At 44.9% G+C, this 20000-nt stretch overlaps 1 protein-coding gene across 1 annotated transcript in view; it reads right to left on the reverse strand.

The window, feature by feature from the left end:
• Positions 1-20000, reverse strand: part of CLCN6 (chloride voltage-gated channel 6) — a 23062-nt gene continuing 3062 nt past the window's right edge. The window contains exons 2-24 of the mRNA XM_026074051.1: positions 19445-19517; positions 18284-18349; positions 17845-17910; positions 17094-17160; positions 16582-16688; positions 16207-16333; positions 15458-15525; positions 14414-14472; positions 13625-13757; positions 12678-12791; positions 12268-12434; positions 11210-11336; positions 10711-10837; positions 10215-10368; positions 9961-10120; positions 9713-9819; positions 8941-9127; positions 8053-8210; positions 7058-7214; positions 6219-6326; positions 5934-6047; positions 5294-5419; positions 1-3856 (exon numbers count right to left, since the gene is read on the reverse strand). Coding sequence (XP_025929836.1) covers positions 3776-3856; positions 5294-5419; positions 5934-6047; positions 6219-6326; positions 7058-7214; positions 8053-8210; positions 8941-9127; positions 9713-9819; positions 9961-10120; positions 10215-10368; positions 10711-10837; positions 11210-11336; positions 12268-12434; positions 12678-12791; positions 13625-13757; positions 14414-14472; positions 15458-15525; positions 16207-16333; positions 16582-16688; positions 17094-17160; positions 17845-17910; positions 18284-18349; positions 19445-19517 — 2653 coding nt within the window. The 3' untranslated portion in view covers positions 1-3775. The remainder of the gene's footprint in view (positions 3857-5293; positions 5420-5933; positions 6048-6218; positions 6327-7057; positions 7215-8052; positions 8211-8940; positions 9128-9712; positions 9820-9960; positions 10121-10214; positions 10369-10710; positions 10838-11209; positions 11337-12267; positions 12435-12677; positions 12792-13624; positions 13758-14413; positions 14473-15457; positions 15526-16206; positions 16334-16581; positions 16689-17093; positions 17161-17844; positions 17911-18283; positions 18350-19444; positions 19518-20000) is intronic.

Consider the following 20000-nt stretch of genomic DNA (forward strand, 5'->3'; position numbering starts at 1 on the left):
TCATGTTCTTGGATGTATGCATGTTCTACCAGTTTTATTATAATAAGGTTCAAAAATAAGACAACACTAGGAACATCAAAAGGCCTTGAAAGTGCYGAAGAAGACACACACAAACATTTTACTCTCAGACATGTTATGGTTACATGAATACTTCCCAAGTGCCATAGTTCAAATAAAAATATATTCATACAAATTTAAAAAAAATACAGTTTATATACACCGCGGAATTAGCTTACATCATCTCATAACAAAAAAACAGTGCAAAAAACAAATGGAAAGGTAAGTTGCTACCATTGGAATGGCTCACAGTAAGTCAACAATTCAAAACTGCATATTACCACTGCACAGGAAACCACGAGGCAGGGAAGAGTGCCCCATACTACCACTAACTTTTGCCATTGTACTAATCCAGTTCTTGATTACTATTCTTGTAGTGTTGCTCTGAGTAAAAGGTTACAGGCACCTGTGTTAGAAATAAGTTTCTTGGTAAATCACTGAGCAGCCAGAGCCAGAACAGAARCAGTTAGTTCATTGTGAGAAAGGAGTTAAACGACCAGTTAAGTGTGAGAACAAGATTGATCCAATACACGACCCTTTGTACCAGTCCTTAGTCAGAAGCGAAATGCTGCATCTTCAAACATCACACAAACTAGTAATTCCCTTTCTGAAAGCTACATAACAAGTGATTGCACACTGAAGACTTCCCTTTAAAGCAGTTCGCAGAGTCGCCCACCATCATTAGTTAAATCTTCTTCACTTAAAGGGGTGCATGTTTTCCAGATGAAGCTTTTGAGTAAGATGGATGCATAGGCAGAGCAGACMGTGCTGACAGCAGGCAGCCTTCTAATGGGAAAGCACAGGTGGTGCTCAGACAAACCTTGGCAAGATCTTTCAGCCTGCCTTGTCTGGATTGCCTAACTTTGGGCCCCAGTAGTAAGAACGAGACATCCTGCAGCAAAATACACTGTTGCAGCTTGTGTACAGAAATGAAACAGAACATGACTGCCCCAAGGCAACAAACAACGTAAGGAGCCCTATTCATGTGCAGAGAAAGAAGGGACCTTCCACACACAGTGACTCAACATGAGCAAGAGGAACAGCATTTGTCATGGAGGGACGTAGGGCATTCTTGACGGGTGCTCTAACAGTATGGAATAGCTAATTTCACATTAGGTGATCTTACATACCATCAAAGCAGGTATTCCTGTGATTTTTAAATGCCCAAGGGCACAAATCCTTTGAATGAAAGGWAGGTTAACAGATGCATACTTCAAACCCACAGACCAGCTTCGGGGAGTATAAAGGGGCACTAGGAGTTTCTTTTAGTAGCTCAGTCCAAGACTAGAGCCCAGGGAACACAGGCTCTTTAGAAATTATCTTTAGAGACTAACCAGTGAAAACAAACATACTTACTCAACTTACATGGAAACAGCTTGCAAGTCAAGAGCAGAAGCCAGTTCCAACTCCTATGGCCATTTAGAACCAAACAGTAAGATTTACTTTAAGTGCCACACAGGTATTTAGGGACTGAACTATCCCTGCTAAATAAGGTGGGCCCTCATGACAACAATCCCACTCCTGTCCTAGTTAAGAAGTCCAAGTTGAACACACGAGATAGGTACTGGTTCTAGGAAAACATCTTTGCTTTACTCTAGGAAGTTTAAGAGCTGGCATGCCTTATCAGAAATGGAACCAGGATTTTCAGAAACCAGCAAAACTATTTTCAGTGGTGGAGACAAGTTGTTGCTGCAAGCCCCACAGTAAAAAAGAGAAAAGAATGCTGTATTCCTGCTCTTTAGGTAGGCCAGAACCCAAGCAGTCTTGGATAGTGCCTGTGATTAACGGAAGGGTCCTGGGACACACAACTTCCTTTGCAACAACTGCCACAGCACGTACCACGGCTCATTCCTTCCTTTGCAGAAAGGCTATAACATCCATTCCTCAAAGCAGAGATCTACCTAGCCCCAACTGTAGTAGAGCTCATCAACCAGCAGCTTGCAGAGCACTGCCCTGGAACAAGCAGCTTCCTCAAAGTCAGCCGAAGAGGCTGATCTAACAGCTTTAGTGTCCTGACACACATAACAAAAGGGCACAGCTTCCCTATGCTTAGCCAGGAGAATCTTCAACACAGATCAGCTCCTGGATTTAGAAAATACAATACTGTCTGATTTTCTCCTGCCACAGATAACTCATTTAGCTAGACCCCTTATGGCAGACAACAGGTTAAAAGGAATGCTCAGAGGCTGTGGAGAAGCTTTCCCTGGGATACATTCCCCATGTTACTTGGCTCAGTCTCTTGGCCGAGAGAATGATCTGTGCTTTATCAAGCCAATCAGTTCTGCATCCCCCAGAGGCACAACGCTGGCTTCCCACGGAGGGTTATCTGTATGCAAAACTCACAAGGGCAGGCGCTTGCTGGAACAATACAGGTGCTGGCCAGGATGGTACCTGCTAAAGCACCAAGCTGGCTGCAACTGGCTTCTATAAGTGCTGATTTTACCCTTACAGACATTTGGCTGTTGCAGTTGCTAACATTATTCCAAGCATTTTCAGAGCCACAGACAGCCCCACTTAGCACCCCACAGTAGAGTCCTGCCAGTCAGTCACCAGCACCAAGTATCCTTCCTATACGGTAGTCTGAAGTTACACCAGCTCCTCTCACAACACAGAGATAAGTTAGCCAAGCCCAGAGACAGGGTATCAGTTACAGTCGCCTCCAGGAAGACACAACCACTTCCCTATGCTCTGAGAAAGTGGGGTTCCCTGATCCACAGCCCCAGCTGGAAAGGTGTCCCTGGCTCTCACTGCTGGAGCAGTACAAGGATGCAGTGCTTATAAATGCTAAGAAATGCAGGAGGTCAGGGTAGTGACAAAGTGGAGTGCCACAAAGTGCCTTAGAAGAGTCTCTTACAGGGAGATAATAGCAGCAACAGCTAACAGGGAAAAAGGGGTCTCCCTCTTCTGAGATGCTCTGCAAGTGTACTAAACATTTATAAACCCAAAGAGTAATTGGAACAGAACAGTTTTGGATTCCTGACTTACTGAGATGCTTTCAGAAGTCAGCTGCTATCAAAAAAGTCATAGAAGGGACTCTCTCCCCTGAAAGGAGGAAAGAAATTAGGAACAAACCAAGCCAGTGGAAAAATAGGGGCTATGGAGCACTGGCAAGGAGAGATGCATTTCCAAAGATTTGGTCTTTTTTAATACAGCTTTCAAGAAAAGCTATCCTCCAGAACAGCTATTTGAAACTTCAAACTGCAGTATCTCCTCTCAGCCTTGGCTGCAATCCCCTTCTTACACAAATAAGGCAACAGTTGCAGGAACAAGGGAGGAAGAGGAAAAGGGAGACACAGAGGAGAAGGACAGAGAAAAGATGCTGCAGTTCTCTGCACAGGACACAGTGGAACTAGATGATCCTTTTTTCCAACCATCTTAAAACAAAAAAAACCCCAACCCAACCCAAAACAAAATAGTAGAACGTACAATGTCAGGACAACATCTGATAAAGGAGATAGCTGGGGCACAGGAAGAGAAAAAATTTGGATCAAGAGTGGTCAAACCAAGTGCTTGAGACCAGTCAACAGTCCTGGACTCAGGCAGCTCCTCTAATTCTCTGGCTAGCAAGATGTTTTCCAGTTCCCCAGGCTTGATATGCATGTGAGAAGCCAAACGGCAAGTCTTGGGCCTTGTGGGGTCCAAGCAGAATGCGAGCGCGTGTGCAGGCTTGGAAGAGGGAGGTAGCCACACCGACAGTGGGGCAGGGTGGGCAGGGGCATCAAATGGTCTGATAGTGTTGTCGCAGTCTTGCCTGCAGAAATTCGTGGGTCAGGTTGTGCCGAGTGATTATCCCAACAATCTTAAAGAGGAAGAAAAGAGGAAAAAAGATACAAGTCATTATCACAGATGTGCCGCTAAGAGATGCACATGGTAGAGCTGTTGTTCTTTCCAACAAAAAAAATAAAACAAAACAAAACACACACAAGCGGGAACCTGCAAACAGTTCTTAACCAAAACAGAGTTAAAATGGGCTCAAGTTCAAATCTTGCCAAAAGAACCCCCCCCCTCCCAGAACTTATCTACAGGCAATGCCCACTGCTTTAGCTATATCCAAATGGACAGCTTAACTGCTGGTGTTGTGTTTAGACACAGCAATATTTACCCCTGCTAGGAAGGGAAATCATTTTTTCTTCTATAAAGTGTCCTTGTTAGAGAGCACATGGATGCAATTAAACCCTATGGAAAATGAAAACTACAATTGGAAATGACAAGCTGTGTCTTATGGCTTCATTATAGACTTATCTATCTGGTTTGCCACCTGACAGGACTGCAGACAGTTCACATCAGATACATTCTGAGAAACTTTAAGGAGCAAAACGGAGAGATGCTAGAGACTAGTTAAGTGCTGACTGCACACTGGCCATCACTAGCTGGCAGGTCACAAAAGGGCCCTCTTCCAGCCTCCTCGGGGAACTCTTAAACCAGCATTTCAGTGGATGAAACACCTCAGTGATTTTACACAGTGGAAGAGTTTAAAACTAGGCTGCTCTCTAGTATCTAGTACTGCAGGAGCTCTTGTTTTCAACACAGGCTCTGTGGGGTAGCTATTAGGAACCCTGAGAAGTCAAAAAACAAAAAACAAAAAAACCACCCACACACCACCAAACAAGCACTACTGTCTCATAGGACAGACCAGTTATGCCTATTGTCAGGATTTTGTTTTCCTGCTCAGGCTTAAAGGAAACATGGTTTGTCATTATATTTATAGGATGTTACTGACACCTGCTGACTATTCCTGAGCACTGTAGAAGGCAAAGAGATGACTAAAGTGAAGCAAGCACAAACCATTCAAGGACTTCTTTATTTTGCTGCTCCTACGAGTAAGAACAGAATGCAAGTTCCTGTCCAACAGGAAAACCTCCTGCTCCAAAACACAGGAAATTCTGCCCTTGGCCTTGGATAAAGCTGTCAAAAATGAAGCCAAATTAGTGGCCCCTGATGGACTCAAGGTCTCTCAACGGGTACAAGACAGAAAGAGCCTCCACTTGCTGCCAGAGACAGAAGAGAGATAGCAAGTCCTGCCCATTTTGGGAGGGAGGAGGCTTCAACACAACAGATGGTAATGAAGTCACAGTAATCAATGACATTTCAGGGCCTCAAGAAGATCACCTGCTGATCCCATTAAAACTTACCTGTTTCATGCTAAAATGGATCTTAATTCTCCCAAAGGGCAGAGCATTATGAAAACATAGCTGCTTCCTTGCTCAACTAGGACAAAATGGAAATAAGGACTCACCTCTCCCACTGCATTCACAACTGGTAAATGTCTGAGTCCCATCGTCCTGAACAGGTTGAAGACTTGTGACACATGAGTGTTTGGAGAGACAGCAAACGGTGATGGGTTCATGTATGGTGTGACATCCTAAGTAAAAATAAAGATGATATCATTTACAAGATGCATTTTCAGTACCTCAGGAAATCACTAACAAAATTCCTACAGTTCCTTAGTGCTGACTCCAATTTACTGATCTCTGGACAGGGTATTAGACTGCAGGCATCCTCTATTTCTCCACCAGTAAGAAATTATTTCACTTTCAAAAACCTGAATTTGTCACAAACAATTTGCTTGAACGCTGTAATCCATGATCTTAAACAAGAGCCCCATGCTGCAAAAAGTCTCTGAGCAGGAAAATGCAAGTGCATGAAAATAAGAATCTATACCGAAAAAGCACTTTAGCCTACACAGTAACCTTCTTGCCACAAAGAGAATGACAATCCTGCCACTGACAGAGCTAGCAGCACACTGTTGGTAGCTCCAGATAGATACTAGCAGTCTGCCAGTCCCGTCTCACTCAAGCAAGAGTCTAATTTTGAGGAAGGTAAACTAGACAGGCAGAGTCTTACTCCAAAAGTAAAGCAGCTATGTGGGACATTACCTCATAGCAGATATGACAAGTGATTTCCACATGCAGACAAGGCTGGCTGAATGCATGAGAAGTACAGGATGTTTTGTCACTGCACCCAAGAGTAGACTTGAACCTGCTCTCAGCCTTTAAGGAAAGGGAAAGTGTTCCAATACAGGGTTTAAGATTTACTACTGAGCCTACCCAACCTGGGTTCCCCCAGCCTGGGTTCACAGGGGAATATATAAACATTTAAAGGTCTGGGACAGTCCTAAACATGCATCAGGAAACACTGTCACATTGCAGTGCATCTCTTACCACTATCATGCGAGGGTTCAGCAATGTGAGGTCCAGGTCATGGATATCGGGATAGCGGGGGTAATCCTCTAACATCTCTGCATGGGACAGACGAGGCTGACTTGCACTCTACAATTAAAACAAATCCCACTGAATGGATTTGTCATCTTTCCAGACAGCACAGTGGGCTGCAAGCAGCACAGCAAACAATGACTCCTACATCCCCACACTCATCCTGATCTCCTCCCCCCATGCCCACACACAACTTCTGGAGAGGCACTTGTAGCAGCTCATCTCATAATGCAGCAGTGCAAGCCCAAATCCACACCAGGCATTTAGCTGAGGGAGTGATGGATCTGCTCTCCAATTCGTGACAGATCTATACTCAACACTGGAGGGCAGCAGCAAACAGCCTCGTGGAAGATGGGCCTCAAAAACAAATACTCATACTGATCTCAGTGATAGAGCTGATACTCTCCTGGTAAGACCCTGGCACACAGCAGTAAAAACACACAGTATATTCTGCTGGTTGCCCTATTCCTAATTAAGATCTGCCCTCCATGTTCCAATCCTGATGGGATGGCACCTTTATGCAACAGGTAGTTAATTTAAACAATAACTGTCCTTTTTTCCTGGGGGTGGGGGGTGTGCTTAAACAGAAATTCAATTTTCTTCATTCTAAAGCTGCAAGAGAGAACTAATWCAGCATTATCCAGCTGCAGCTTTTAAAGCATAAGATGTATTTCTTAAAACGTAAAAGTAGGCAAATTCTTTTTGGCAACCCAGGAATATGCTCTCCAACCCCCTCAGCTCAGAAGGTGGGGATGTCTCTGCTACACTTCCAAATCAGGAAGACTCACCGACTGGCTCTCAGAGTAACAAACCCCCCTGACAAGGAGGGTGACCAGCTGCGAGCGCAAGATCAAGCCATGAAAGGTCAAAGGTCTGAAGCGTTCCTCCATGGTCCACTCTTCACTGGGTGACTGGTCAGGGTACAGGTTGGGGTAGGGAGTATATCTGTGATGAATTTAACACCACATGTTATAAATTGCATGAACTTGAGGATAGACCCCAAAGAACAAACACAACAGCTATTCAGCTCTTTGCAACCTTCTCCTGAACATTTCAGGTGACTCTTGCTAGGAGACAAACAAGGCTTTTCTCCATTGTACAGAAAAGCAGAGAGGGGTCAAGTGCCCACTACTATGGGCAGAGTATTTCAACAGTAGCAAAATGCAAGTAGTCTCCTAACTCAGTTTCAGATCACTCATTCCTAAACCAATTTTCAGTTCCAAATTACTCAGATTTTAATAAATGCTGAAGCATCTGATGAAGCAACCTCACATTCATGACTCCACTCAGAAATGTCATGATCACTAGGTTAGCAAGTGCTTTATTAGACTGGGCTTCTGCTTGAAAATAATTGCAATACAAGCCTGGTGACTCAGCCCAGTTTCCAGAAAAGTGGTATCAGTATTATGGCACCAGGCCATTAGCTCCTTTCCTCTGGAGCAGGGGGCTTTGCAGCACCCTCAGATTTTTGCAGACAAGACAACATCAGTTTCTATAGACAGGGCATTTCCCCAGGCATTCCAACCCCTCCAGGAAATATTTCTGGATGGGCGTTTGAACAAAATTTAAGTTAACAGGTTGGACATCATCAGGCATTAGACTAGGACTCAGTCACAGGTGTCTTGAGTACCAGCTCTGGCTGTTGAGACCTGCCAAGTCACTTCTCTTAAAAATGGGGATACTAGCATTGCTTCCTTTGACATATGGGATGACAAGTCAGAGCAGTATGAAGCATCATGAGAAACACCCTGTTTCCATACATTTGTCCCTGCCCAGATCTCACCTTCTCTCTAGCATTTGCTGCAACAGATCCTCCTTTTCTGGTGGCTCCTCTGTTGTTATGTGCTCATCGCACATGTTACGCAATTCACTTGAAGGGTAGGATTTCATGGACTGACTCCGCTTGCGCTGCTCTCCTGCTCGGGTAAGGATGCTAGATTTCTGGACACAACAAGCAATTTTCAGGTACCCACTGAGCAGGTTAACAATTATCACAGAGAGACTATTAACTATTTGATTACAGCTTTATATCACCAGATAAGGTGTTTCTCAGTCACTGCTGCTACAGGCACTTGTAAAAAAAAAAAAAAAAAAAAAAAAAAAAAAAAAAAAAAAACCAAAAAACCACAACCCCAAAACAACAACAACAAAAAAAACAAAAAACAAACACAAAAACAGAAGGACTGTACTCTCATTGGGCAGAGAAGCTGGAGTTTAGATAGTCTGACACCCTTTTTGCCAGGGCATGAGTATGTCACCAATGCATTCATTTTCCATTCCCCTGACCTTCATTCAGTTTTTAAGTTTATCAAGAGAGTAAAACATTCTCCCCATCCCACAAAGAGGAGAAACATTTAGGCACCTAGTACTGATCTCAATGCTGGGTTCAGTACTTCAGTGCTGAATCCAAACCTTTTTCCACCTCTACCCTTGAGTGGTTACTTAGGGCCCTTTTAACTTTTGCTTCTTGGAGTGTAGCCCTTTATTCTGCCTTTGCACATAACCGGAAGAACAGAAAGAAACTGAGTCCTCAAAAATTTCGCATTGCAGTAGCTGCTTATGTCTGGTCTGAATCCTGCACTTCCAAAAGCCTAGATAACATGGGAAGGTGCCTTCTACCTGCACAACAAAGCTCTTTACCCTTCAACTTATTGAACAAGCCACTTCCTACCTTGAATTTGATGTTGTTGCTTATCAGCTGATTTCCCTTCATGAACTCCCTCTCATTGCCACGGTTCTCAGTCACTACAGGGAAGGCATGATGGACAGTTGTGCGCAGGATGCTGACAAGGGACTGGATCCGGGTGTGGGGGTAGACGTATGTCAGGTTGGGTTCCATGATGTCACTGGCTCGTAGCCTGAGGAAACAAAACCGGAATTGCTGCATGCATCATGTCAGTGACAGAAAAGCAGGGAAACAAGCTAGTTCCAAAAAAGAGATCCTGAAGCAATCTGCTGTGGTTTACTTCTGGCAGGTCCTTGCACTGGTGCGCACATCATTGCTGCTCTTCTAGCAGTCCTAGCACTTTTTTTTTTTTTTTAAATATAACATTGTATCAATGATGCATTAGAGGCAAGGACAAAGATTCCAACTTAGGATAACATAACAGGTATTTACACACTACTGGGAAAGGAAGGCAGGAGGAAAAAACATGAAATTCTGCGAGGAGCAAAGGCCAGTGCAACAGCATTTTCACCAAGCTCTTGCTGAGCCTCAAAGATCTGCTCCTCAGATTTCCATTTCTTCACCCTTCCTCAGAAAGGGCTCTAGCACATCTTTCCTGCTGCCGGCTTCATGCACAGCTTCCAACCCCTCTCACAGCAGCTGGTGCAACCAAGTTCATCAGAGAGGAAAAAGCACTGTCCCCCCACCACATCATTACTTTCTGAGCCAGAACCTATGACAAACTAACCCACAGCCCTGCCAAGAAGGGCAACCTTACTTATCCATTTCCACCTCTGTTTCCCACTCCAGGAGGGGCACTCCTCGCAGGTTCACATGAATGTCATAGATGCCTTTGTTGAAAAAGTCTCCCGTCCATTTGGCTACCTGCAGAGCAAACAGAAGATCTACTGAGTTTCTGCTCCAGGTACAAGACTCCTTAGCTCATAGCCTGGGAGAGGAAGAGAATCAGGACTAGCCAGCTTTCAAGCAGACTTCAAGAAGCCAGAGCTAAGACCCTGCACTCACCATGAGGGTGATCATTATTGGGAGCCCGTAAGTGATCTCATTGGTGGATTCGATCAGGATGACAGTCAAGCTAATCGTCATGCGGACCACTCCTCCCAGGAATGCTGCTGCCCCAATCAGTGCAAAGGTTCCTGAGTAGATGTGATCCAAGCCAATATAGCTAGGGTGAAACACAGAGCCCTGAGATTAGAATAACCTCACTGGGAGCTCAGTGTGCATCTGCAGCACATCTTTCACACACACACTCAGTGCACCTTTTGAGGAGGTTGGCGACCAGGCGTCCGAAGGCAGCCCCACAAAGCAGTGATGGCACAAAAAGACCACTGGGCACAGAGATCCCGTATGTCCAGCAGGAGAGTAAGAAATAGAGAAGGAAGAACAAGGAGAGTGTGACTGGGCTGAAAGTACCTGCAACACAAGAAGAATCATGACTAAAGGGGCACAGGCCTGTTGGACCAAGCTGGTAGTCTTGGACCATCCACCCCTCAGCTCACAGCAGACTGTTGCCTCACAACAGCTCCCTAATCTCACAGTATAAACACCCATGAAGACACTAAGTGAATGAAAAGAGAGGAGAAATAGGCCTTACTTCCTATGGAGAGGGCCTTCACCTAGTATACTGTCAGATCCCCAAAGCCATGAAGGCCTGAAGATGTTCTTAGCCTTGTGATTCTTATGACAGCATGGTTTCAAGCAAGAGGAAGCTCTGAAGCCTAAGCATGGCAGGGGTACTGTCTCCTAGCTACTCACCATCCTGGTGGAAGAGTTGCAGGATAGCTGACTCCTGGGGGTTGAAGAAGAGTGTTGCCATGTCATTGTAGGTTTCATTTGGGCAGAAAAATGTTTTGATGCTTGAATTCACATCCTCGGACATACCCTAACGCAGAACACAAAGGACAAAGTTAAACCCCAGTCCCTGCTACATTTTCCTTTGTGCAGAATGGGAGTAACCCTTCTGTGCAGGGCTTTCAGCACACACTTCGGGAAGTTCAATCCAAAACATGAATAGAAGATATGGGGCCTGCTGCACAAATGGGCTCCCTGATTCACAGCTTGAGCTGCTTTGCCAAAGTAGGAAAGMAGAAAGGGCAGCTTTCATTATCACCCTGAGCTCCCACCAGTGTATGCAGGCTTTCACTGAAGTTCTGTGCATGTAATGTACATTGTCAAGAGCTCATTTTCTGCCAGTGCTTCTCTGGAAGGTGATTAATACTACAGGGGCATGCACTCTTCACATAAGAACCCTTACCTGCAAGCTCAGAGTACCATTGCCACTATGGCTGGTGGAAGACATCTGTCGGCATTCCCCCAGAACCATGGAAGCTACAAAGACGACGACTGTAGTAGTCAGTGACACCAGCAGGCTCTCCAAGACTCTGCAAGCACACAGTAGAAGACACACACTGAAGCCACACTCGGACCTTTCACCCAGTCCCAGGCCTGCACACAGCTGTGAAAAGGCTGCAGGAGGAAGTAGCCTCAACAGCCACCACAGTTTGTTTAACATGTAAAACAGGGGACCCTGCTAAGTCGAGCCAAACTGTGACTTGGTTGCCAGGGATTGCATTAACTCCATTTTTTATTACTTTCCCCAAAGAGCAGCTATTTCTGCCCAGAGAGCAAATGGCAGTCACATATAAAAAGCCATAGGGAAGGGTTCTGTGATGAGGCTGTTCACATGGAATTATGTTCTGTAGATCTTACAGTGTAAAAGTCTATCCTGTCTAGACAGCACGGACAGCATGATGTGTAGTCTCTATCTCTTTTCTTTCCTAGCAGGCAAAATACACTTTTTTTTTTTTTTTAAACCTGGGCTTTTTATTTAGGAATTCTGTCTACAGCAGACAAACAGCTATTTTCCAGAATTACATGGCAATCCCCTCTCTAAATGACACAGATAGAATCCAATTGTGGATTTAATTAATCAAGATAATTAATAAATGAATGGGATCAGTTGTTTCTTCCACATCTGTTTGGCCATTACATAGAAAAATACAGCACGGAGATAAAGCTCTGGTTTGTTCAGCTATAGCAGTTGCTATAAAGAGCTCCCTTCATAGCCCTTACAAGGGGACCCCAGCTCTCTTTATACTACCAGAGTAATTACAGAAATGGAGAAGGACTTTAACATCTGGTTTCTGGTACTCTCTTTCAAGCTCCATGGATGCTTCATTTTGTGATTTCAATAGGAATAGATCTGGGATCTCCTCAAATCCCTCTCACTGAGCTTTCTAGATCAATACCTTTGCTTTAGGACACTGAACAAAGATCAGAGATACCTGCACAAACTCAAGGCAGCAGAAATACCTGACCAGCTTTGGCTTGGGATGAACGTTCCGCATACGGTACTTAGCGAGCCTCTTGTTCAGGCAATTGAAGGTGGCTCCAAGAAGACCTCCTACAATCCCCATCAGAATGAAGATGCCCAAGTCCACAGCTGTCCAGAGATGGCATTTTTTATCAGACTCAGAGCACTAAGGGCAGAAAAACATAAAAATGCATCAGAGTAGTTGCTGCAATTCCTTACCAATACTTCTGTCTCCACAGCAGACTCTCATCAGCAGTGACCAAAGCAGAACAATCCTGTCTCATGCTTTAAACATTGCAGCTAAATATCAGCTACCCTTCACTCAAATACAAGTATGTATCTACAAAACCAGCAAGAAACACCAAACCAAAGAGACCAGAGGGGAAAACATAACATCACTAAAACTTACTTTAAATTCCCCAAAGTTCAGCAGCCCAGGGAGCTGGAAAGACCCCCAACTTCCAAACTGAATCCCAGAGCGGAAGAAATTCAGGGTGAAGGTGGCAGCCATGGAACAGAAAAGCTGAGGAAATAAAGAAGTAGAAAGAAATGAACACTTCCAGATATAAGATTGAAACAGTCAGCTCTTCCTTGAGACTTACACCTGGAAAAGGGAACCTCAGAGCCTTCTGGAGCTTTACAAAAATGGTCCTATTGAGGTTTAACACCTATTCCCTGATGCAAAAAAAGATCAGAACTAGAATGGTCCATTATAAACATGTGATCTGGCTTCCTGAACAAGAAGTCAGGAACTTCACCCAGTTATTCCTGCAGTGAAAGCTCATGATTTGTCACAGATGCCAATTTGCAGTGGAAAACTAATTACAAGGCAATAATGTAGCTTGTTAAGAATTAGAATTGAAGTCTTCATTGGCTCCAACAGAGTTGCAGGACATTTGGCATAAGAAATATGAAAGGCATCATGAAATCCAATATCTTTTCAGAACACTGTCAACTCCATCAAATCAAGCACTGAAGGCAGAGAAATCACCAGCCTGAAGGTGCAGAACATTGTTGCAATACAGCTCCCCAAGGCAGAAGGGAGCAGAAAGAAATCCAGCGCCTGCCCACTCTGCTTCCACAGGACTGTGCTGCAAGCAGCCCAGGCACAAAGCCCTTTCTCCCGCCTACACTAAACTTGCTGGAGTTGTCCAGCGGTTACAGATATCACTAGACTCATCTCTGCTCTTGATTCTCTGCCATAGTATTTCCTGGTCACTGATAGAGCAAGCAATATCTCTTCTGCCAGGAGAGTTCAGGACGAAACACAGGAAAATCTGAATGCCCTCACAGGTACGCCATCCCCAAGGTACAGCTCAGGGAAGAGGCGCATAGAAAGAGCTGGTCATTACTCACCACTTTCCATGTAAGCCCCTGGTTCCAGAAGGAGGAGCCTTCTTCCAAGCTGAAAAGAGTGCCCCCAATTGGGGCCCCAAAGGCAGCTGCAACCCCTGCAGCAGCTCCAGCAGATACAAAGTCCCTTTTGTCTCTGAAATGAAGGAGACAACAATGTCAGTTTATCGGAGTAGAGCTCTGGAGGTGCTCAGGTTTTGCAAAGTACGGAACTATTCCCATTTAATGACCCAGGGATACACGAGTGGCAGCTGGGAGGAGTGCTGCAATGGCAGGCAACACCGTTTATGGAGAAGTCATTGCAGCATCATTCTCTTCTTCCAGAGCACCAATACAGAACAAAGTACTGAAGCACTATGTGACTGCCCAGTATAAGAGAATAAATCCAAACCTTGGGTCTCCAGCATCACTTGAAAGAGCTGCACACAGAGGGAAGGGTGAGATTTTGTTCAGAGTCAGGTGGACCAGTCTTCTCTGCAGCCTATCTTGGTCATAAGGGTGCATAACCTAGCTTGTTCCCAACAGCTAAACCATTAACCCTTCAGCCTGAAGGGTTAATGAACAGGTAGGAATTTGTTGGGCAGCACAAGAGAACAGCGATGAGTATGGAGACCAGAGCTGGGATCCATTAAGGGCAGCATGAAAGAGTCAAGTTACATACCCTGACACTGCCTTGCTGCAGCATGAGACTGCAGGACACTAGAGAAACTGGAAAACCAACTGCCCTCCTCCCAAGGAAGTCTACTTTTTCATCTTCCTCTCCCCTCCTGCTCCGTATCTTGGGTACAGTACCTGTCACTGCGGAAATAGGGAAAGTTAAACTGGATCTTCCTCAAAGAGATGCTCTGAAACTACAAACAGAGTAAAGATATCAGAAAAAAAATGCTCGTCTACTAAAGCAACCCCTTCTTCCCACCATATTCCTATGATGCACTAACCCCGAGACAAAGCTCTTCTGCCTCTACAAGCCCAGCTACAGAACAGAGAAATGAAAACACATGGAAAACTGCTTTTCAGTAAGTCATCAGTCGATCTATCGGCAGATTTCATTTAGAGAAATAGAAGCTGGAAGCTTACTCCCCAGAGTACTCTTGCAAAGCGGTGGTGTGAACTGCTGATCTCTACTCAATTTTCTGGAGAGTTCACTCTTGGCATACAAGAGATGTTCAGCTCTCCCCTCACGTGGGTGTCAGAGCAGCAAGCACTTTCCTGGAGAAAGGAATTGGTTTCTGCCCCCACTCAGCACAGACAGACACACCAACACCCTGTGAGTAGCACTCACGCTCCTGTGCCAATGAGCTATGAGTCAACATCTGTACCCAGGGGACCAAGGAAGCTCAAAAAAAGGCTGTTTTTTTTAAATTAAAAAAAAGATTTCTTTTAGGTCTCAACTCCTTCAGCATCTAGGTTACTTGAGACCTTAACCTCCAACTAAGGAGGAGTCACCATCTCAGTCACCTAGAGCCCTGTTGCTGGACTTCTCTCAAGCCTGTACCACCCACAGAACACGGCACAGGGAAAAAGCAAGGAAGCACACACCTATCTCATGCCAGTAGCGGTGATGCCTGTACACTTAGGAAGTCACAGCCTGGAAACAGGCAACACAAGGCCAAGGACAGGAATCTCACAACCAGTCTGTCCCCAAAGTGAGTCTAAGATTATCCCAATTAAGTATGTGGAAGGGGAGAAGAACTAGGGTCCCCTCAGTCTGCTCACCGCAGTCAGCATTATGGCCAAGAGACAATCCAACCCAACACCGTATTTCAGTCAGGAGCCAGGGAAGAGAAACAGGGCTTCCACACCTCACCCAGCCTAGAGCCCTAGGCCAGTACTAACCTGTGGCAAACCCGCGCCCACGACAGCACCACTGTGGATCATTGGACCCTCCTTCCCGACAAAAAGACCTGGAAAAACAGGATTGATGAGGCAGCACATTCCRCCTCTCCCTCCCTTGCTGTAAACGCCAGGAGAGATTGGCTCACCACTCCCAAGCCATGGCAGAGGCCCATAACCTTGAACGAGCAGAGGCAGCTCCTCCCTCTCCCCCAGACCAAAGCTCCGAGATCACTGCAGCAATCACTGCAGCCGTAACTCCAGTGACAGCCAAAGATGCTCAGGGTGGAGGGAAGTGCTGACCCTTCCTGCCCTCCTGCTGCAGTCTGAACAGACATGCACAGATCTGGCACTTCAAATGGGCAGGAGGACGCAAAGACAGCTGTTACAAGGACTCTGAACTCTCCAAGTTGCTCTCTGTGCCCTGCTGCCTATGGCATAGCCTCCTTAAGGCTGCTCTAGATAACACGTTCCGGAGAATTCTCAGGCCTCCCTCTCAGACTGAGCCACAAAGAGCCACTTCTGACTAGCTCACCTAGAAATATATCCATTCCCCAGATAGTTCTGACCCTTCTGTCAGTTTTCTACTCTGTATGTGCATTCAGGGCTCATGACTTGGCTCCAGTCCATCAGAATCACTTCACTAGAAAGGCAAAAGTAGCCTTCTGTGCCCTACGGACAGCAGCGTCAGCACTTCCTGCTGTTAATAACTCCCTACCCCAGCAAGATCAGGGCACCTCAACCCTTCTTACCTCCTGCCACACTGAAGAGCACTCCCATAGCTTTGCACACCACTGTCCGGAGACGCACAACCCCTGGAACCTTTACCCCATTCAAGTAGCACTTAATCTCAGGAATTCCTGATCCGGCTGCCACAGGCTGCAGAGAGAAAACACACTGTGTTGCATCAATATCATAGCTAACCGACAATCCTTTGCCAGCAAGCACAGCAAGGGACCAAGAGAYGCTGCCTGCCTAAGTACCATAAGTAATTAGCACTGTAAAGTCTGCTTGAGATCTTGGGGCAGAGAATGCTTCAGGCAGGCAGGCAAGCAAACCTCACACACCAGATCTGTGTGAGGGCAAAGCATGGCTGCTTAAGTAGGAGCAGTGGACCTCAGTCTTACCTGGATCAGGACCAGAAGACTGGCAAGAAAGACAAAGGTCAGGTTGAACCCCAGCAGCTCCAGCAGCGACAGGGCAAGACACCCTTTCTCAGTGCATTCTTCCACCGCTGCAGAGAGAGTCAAGGAAAACAGAGCTTCCCACCACCAACACACAATCATTTGGTACTGTCTGGGGGTCCCACTGGCAYCAGGAGCCAAGCCTGCATTTCCTAATCCAGGCAGGGCATCTGACATGACCCAGGCTTCCTTTGCAGAGCTCCCAACTGAACTACAAGCAAGGGAAAGCATTCATTACACTTTCAGGGACTAGCCTTTTCCTACATGCTGATACTGGAACCATTTCTTGGTTTCAAGGACTGAAGCATGCAGGCAAGTAGAAAACTTAATTAATCAACAAGCTAACTGATGGCAGAAATCTCTAAAAGAGCCAACTTGCCCAAGCAAAAGCATGGTATTACAAAGGAAGAGATCGCTGGAGTCCAACAGGAAGGTAGACGCTATATAAAAGATACAGTTTTGTACTACCCGGAACTTGAGCTGGGTAAAGAGCCGTACAAAGAAATCCACAAAGAGGCCCACCTGTGAAAAGGAGACAGACCTACCATCAGAAATTACTACACACAAGTAAAAAAGACCAGTGTTCAGCAAGTCCTACTAGAGGTATGCATATGTAAGAGGACAGAGAATGAAGAAGGGAAAAGTGGTGTCAGAGCAAAGTAAAACTGGAAGCTCAGATGTGCCRCCTCCCTTGCTTTCCCTGGGACGGACCCATCTCATAATTATTCCTAAAGTGATGTATTTCAGACTGTTAATCTGGTAGTGCTTTTAACACCCATAACACACTTCAGAGTACAGAAGAAAGCTAGTCTTAAACTTAAGGCATACAGCGAACAGAGGTAATTTTTAAACACTCTGGAAAGCACATCCAGAGAAGATAGTACTTCAGAATATTAAATACAGTTCAACTGTAAATTGACATCCTATTTTATTAAGTGTTCACTTTGGACAAGTTTCCCTAATGCAGAATTAAAGGATTTGCTAGAATACTTTGCAAAGAAAACAGAGCAAGATCTGAAAGACAAAAAGGCTCCCCAGAAAATAATCTAGCAATAATGTGCTGCAATTCCCAAAAAACAACTACATCTACTAAGACCTCCACTTCATGAATAACATTTTTTCTCCTCTTTACTTTTTGGCCATTTACTTTTAGTGATTCCTGCTCAGTGTCCTGAAATTTCCTGATTCAAACAGCACGATCCTTACCAGTCCCGTGCAGACTCCAATGGCAAACACCATCACCCACTTCACTGCTTCATATCTCCGGGCTTTCTGTTTAGGGAGGGGGGAAAAAAAAACAACAACAACAAAAAAAACCCCAAGTAAAAACAGAAGCCAAGTCAAAACAATACTGAGTTTTCATTCTAGATGAATTACAGCTGGACTGATAAACCAACAGGAGATGGTGCCAAGAGTGAATTGAAAACAGGGAATTGAAAGCAATAAACACCTCACTTTAAATCTGAAATTCAGAACAGATGCTGGGAGCTGTAATCTCCAAAACTATTTTTATCCTTTTCATAGAGAAACCAAAACAGCAAACAGGATTTCTTTCATAAAGAAAAGAAAAAAAAACTTCCTCTGGAGAAGAATATTTCTACAGCTTTACCTCTCAAGCTAATGAAAGAGAAAAAAAAGATCTTACCTTGTTGTCCACGCTCTCCAAAACTTCCAGGTATGGGTCATTAATGCAGCGATCATAATCCAAGCTCTGGAAAAACACCAAAAGGTAAACCAGAATGAATCAGCTGTGACAGACTGTGCAAAAGAACCTAAGGACAGAAGACCTTCTCAAAGATTACAGAAATACTGTCCCCACAGTAGGTACTGCCAAGAAAAGAAAGAATGGAAAAACTTCTAGGAACAACTTCATTTAAATATTTCTAATAGATCCAGACCCTGCGAACTAGGAAATGAAAGAACAGACCAAATTTCCTTGCCCAAGCTGAGAAAAATAAGTAAATGAAAACATATGAGTGACTAAATACAACTTTAATTTAAAGAAGTCATAATGTACAGATTTAGACTTTTCTTTTTTAAATACCCCCAGTTTGACAGTGCAGGGTATAGCATTAAATCTTTATATCTAACCTCTGACTACAAGAGAAGTACTAGATAGCAACTCCTCTCCAGACAAACAATGCAGCGCACCAATTCTTAACTATATCACAATATGGAGTCCAAAGCAACAGAGTTGCCTGTTTGCACTCACAAAGTACCACTAGCTTCTGCCTGCATCAGCTTCACCTTTCCAAGCCAAGCGGTAAGAGGCTGGCCTGGCGGCATCCACAGTAACAGCAACTACTCAAAACAGCTCTGGGCTACCATACARACATACAAAAATCAGAAAAGCTTCTGTAAGAATCAGGGTCTGATAAATGGGAAGATCTGCTTTTAGCCAGCACAACAACAGATAGAGCAGTAAGGCAGCCATGACCAAGGAGCTATAGATGCTTTCTACAGCCATGAGGAAATAAGACTGTAATGTGAGATTTACAGGCTCTTGTAAAGAAGGGAACAGTGCAGCAGACTCAGAAGATGAACTTTCTTAACAGGACTCTGACTTGAGTATTAGGTGTTCAAGCTCTACTCAGAGCACAGGGCTTTTACCTAGAACTGCCAAGCATAACAATGAAGAGTAGTTTCTTGCAAGTTGAGATCCTAGTATTTCTTCTGGTGCCAATGCAATGTCAACTACARTGATGAAATTTGAGTATCTGCCCCATTACAAACTCAAACAGATCAAAAACCTGCCCACAGTTCTTTCCACATTAATTTTACAAGCTCAGGTTGTTTAAYTTCCCACCTCATAGTCTTTGCGTGGAAGGATCTCATCCTCTTCTTCATGAGTTTCTCCTAGGATTGTCTTTAAAAAAGAAAAAACAACACAGGAATGGAAAAATCACCAGARGAACGAATGCATATACAGGTGCTTGTCAACAGTTAGCAAAGCCAGAATTAGGGAGGGCCTATCTCACTATTGCTTACAAAATTAGAGCATGGATTTACAGACCACCACTGGCTTTGAGGTAAGTGCATAGAATTTTTTTATCTTAAAGTTTTTTACAGTGCGTATACATTTGCAAACACTACATTCCTTCTACACGGAAGCTCCCCACACAGCAGCAAGGTAGGGTACCAAGCCCATGTCACAGCTTTCTTCACAGCAACAGGCTGCAGGAAAGCCATRTCGCGGGGAAACGCAGGACAAGAGACTGGCACAGACAACATTTCCCAACGTTGGGCTGCTGGGAAGACCCGCTGCCAGAGGCGCTCCCCTCCAAGGGCAGCGAGGGCCGCTGCACCCGCAGGAGGACCAGCAGCGCAGGCTGAGGTACCGGGGACGGGGCGCCAGCGCAGGC

This window comes from Apteryx rowi, unplaced genomic scaffold (genome assembly GCF_003343035.1).
Source record: "Apteryx rowi isolate R43461 unplaced genomic scaffold, aptRow1 scaffold_38, whole genome shotgun sequence".
Classification (NCBI taxonomy): domain Eukaryota; kingdom Metazoa; phylum Chordata; class Aves; order Apterygiformes; family Apterygidae; genus Apteryx; species Apteryx rowi.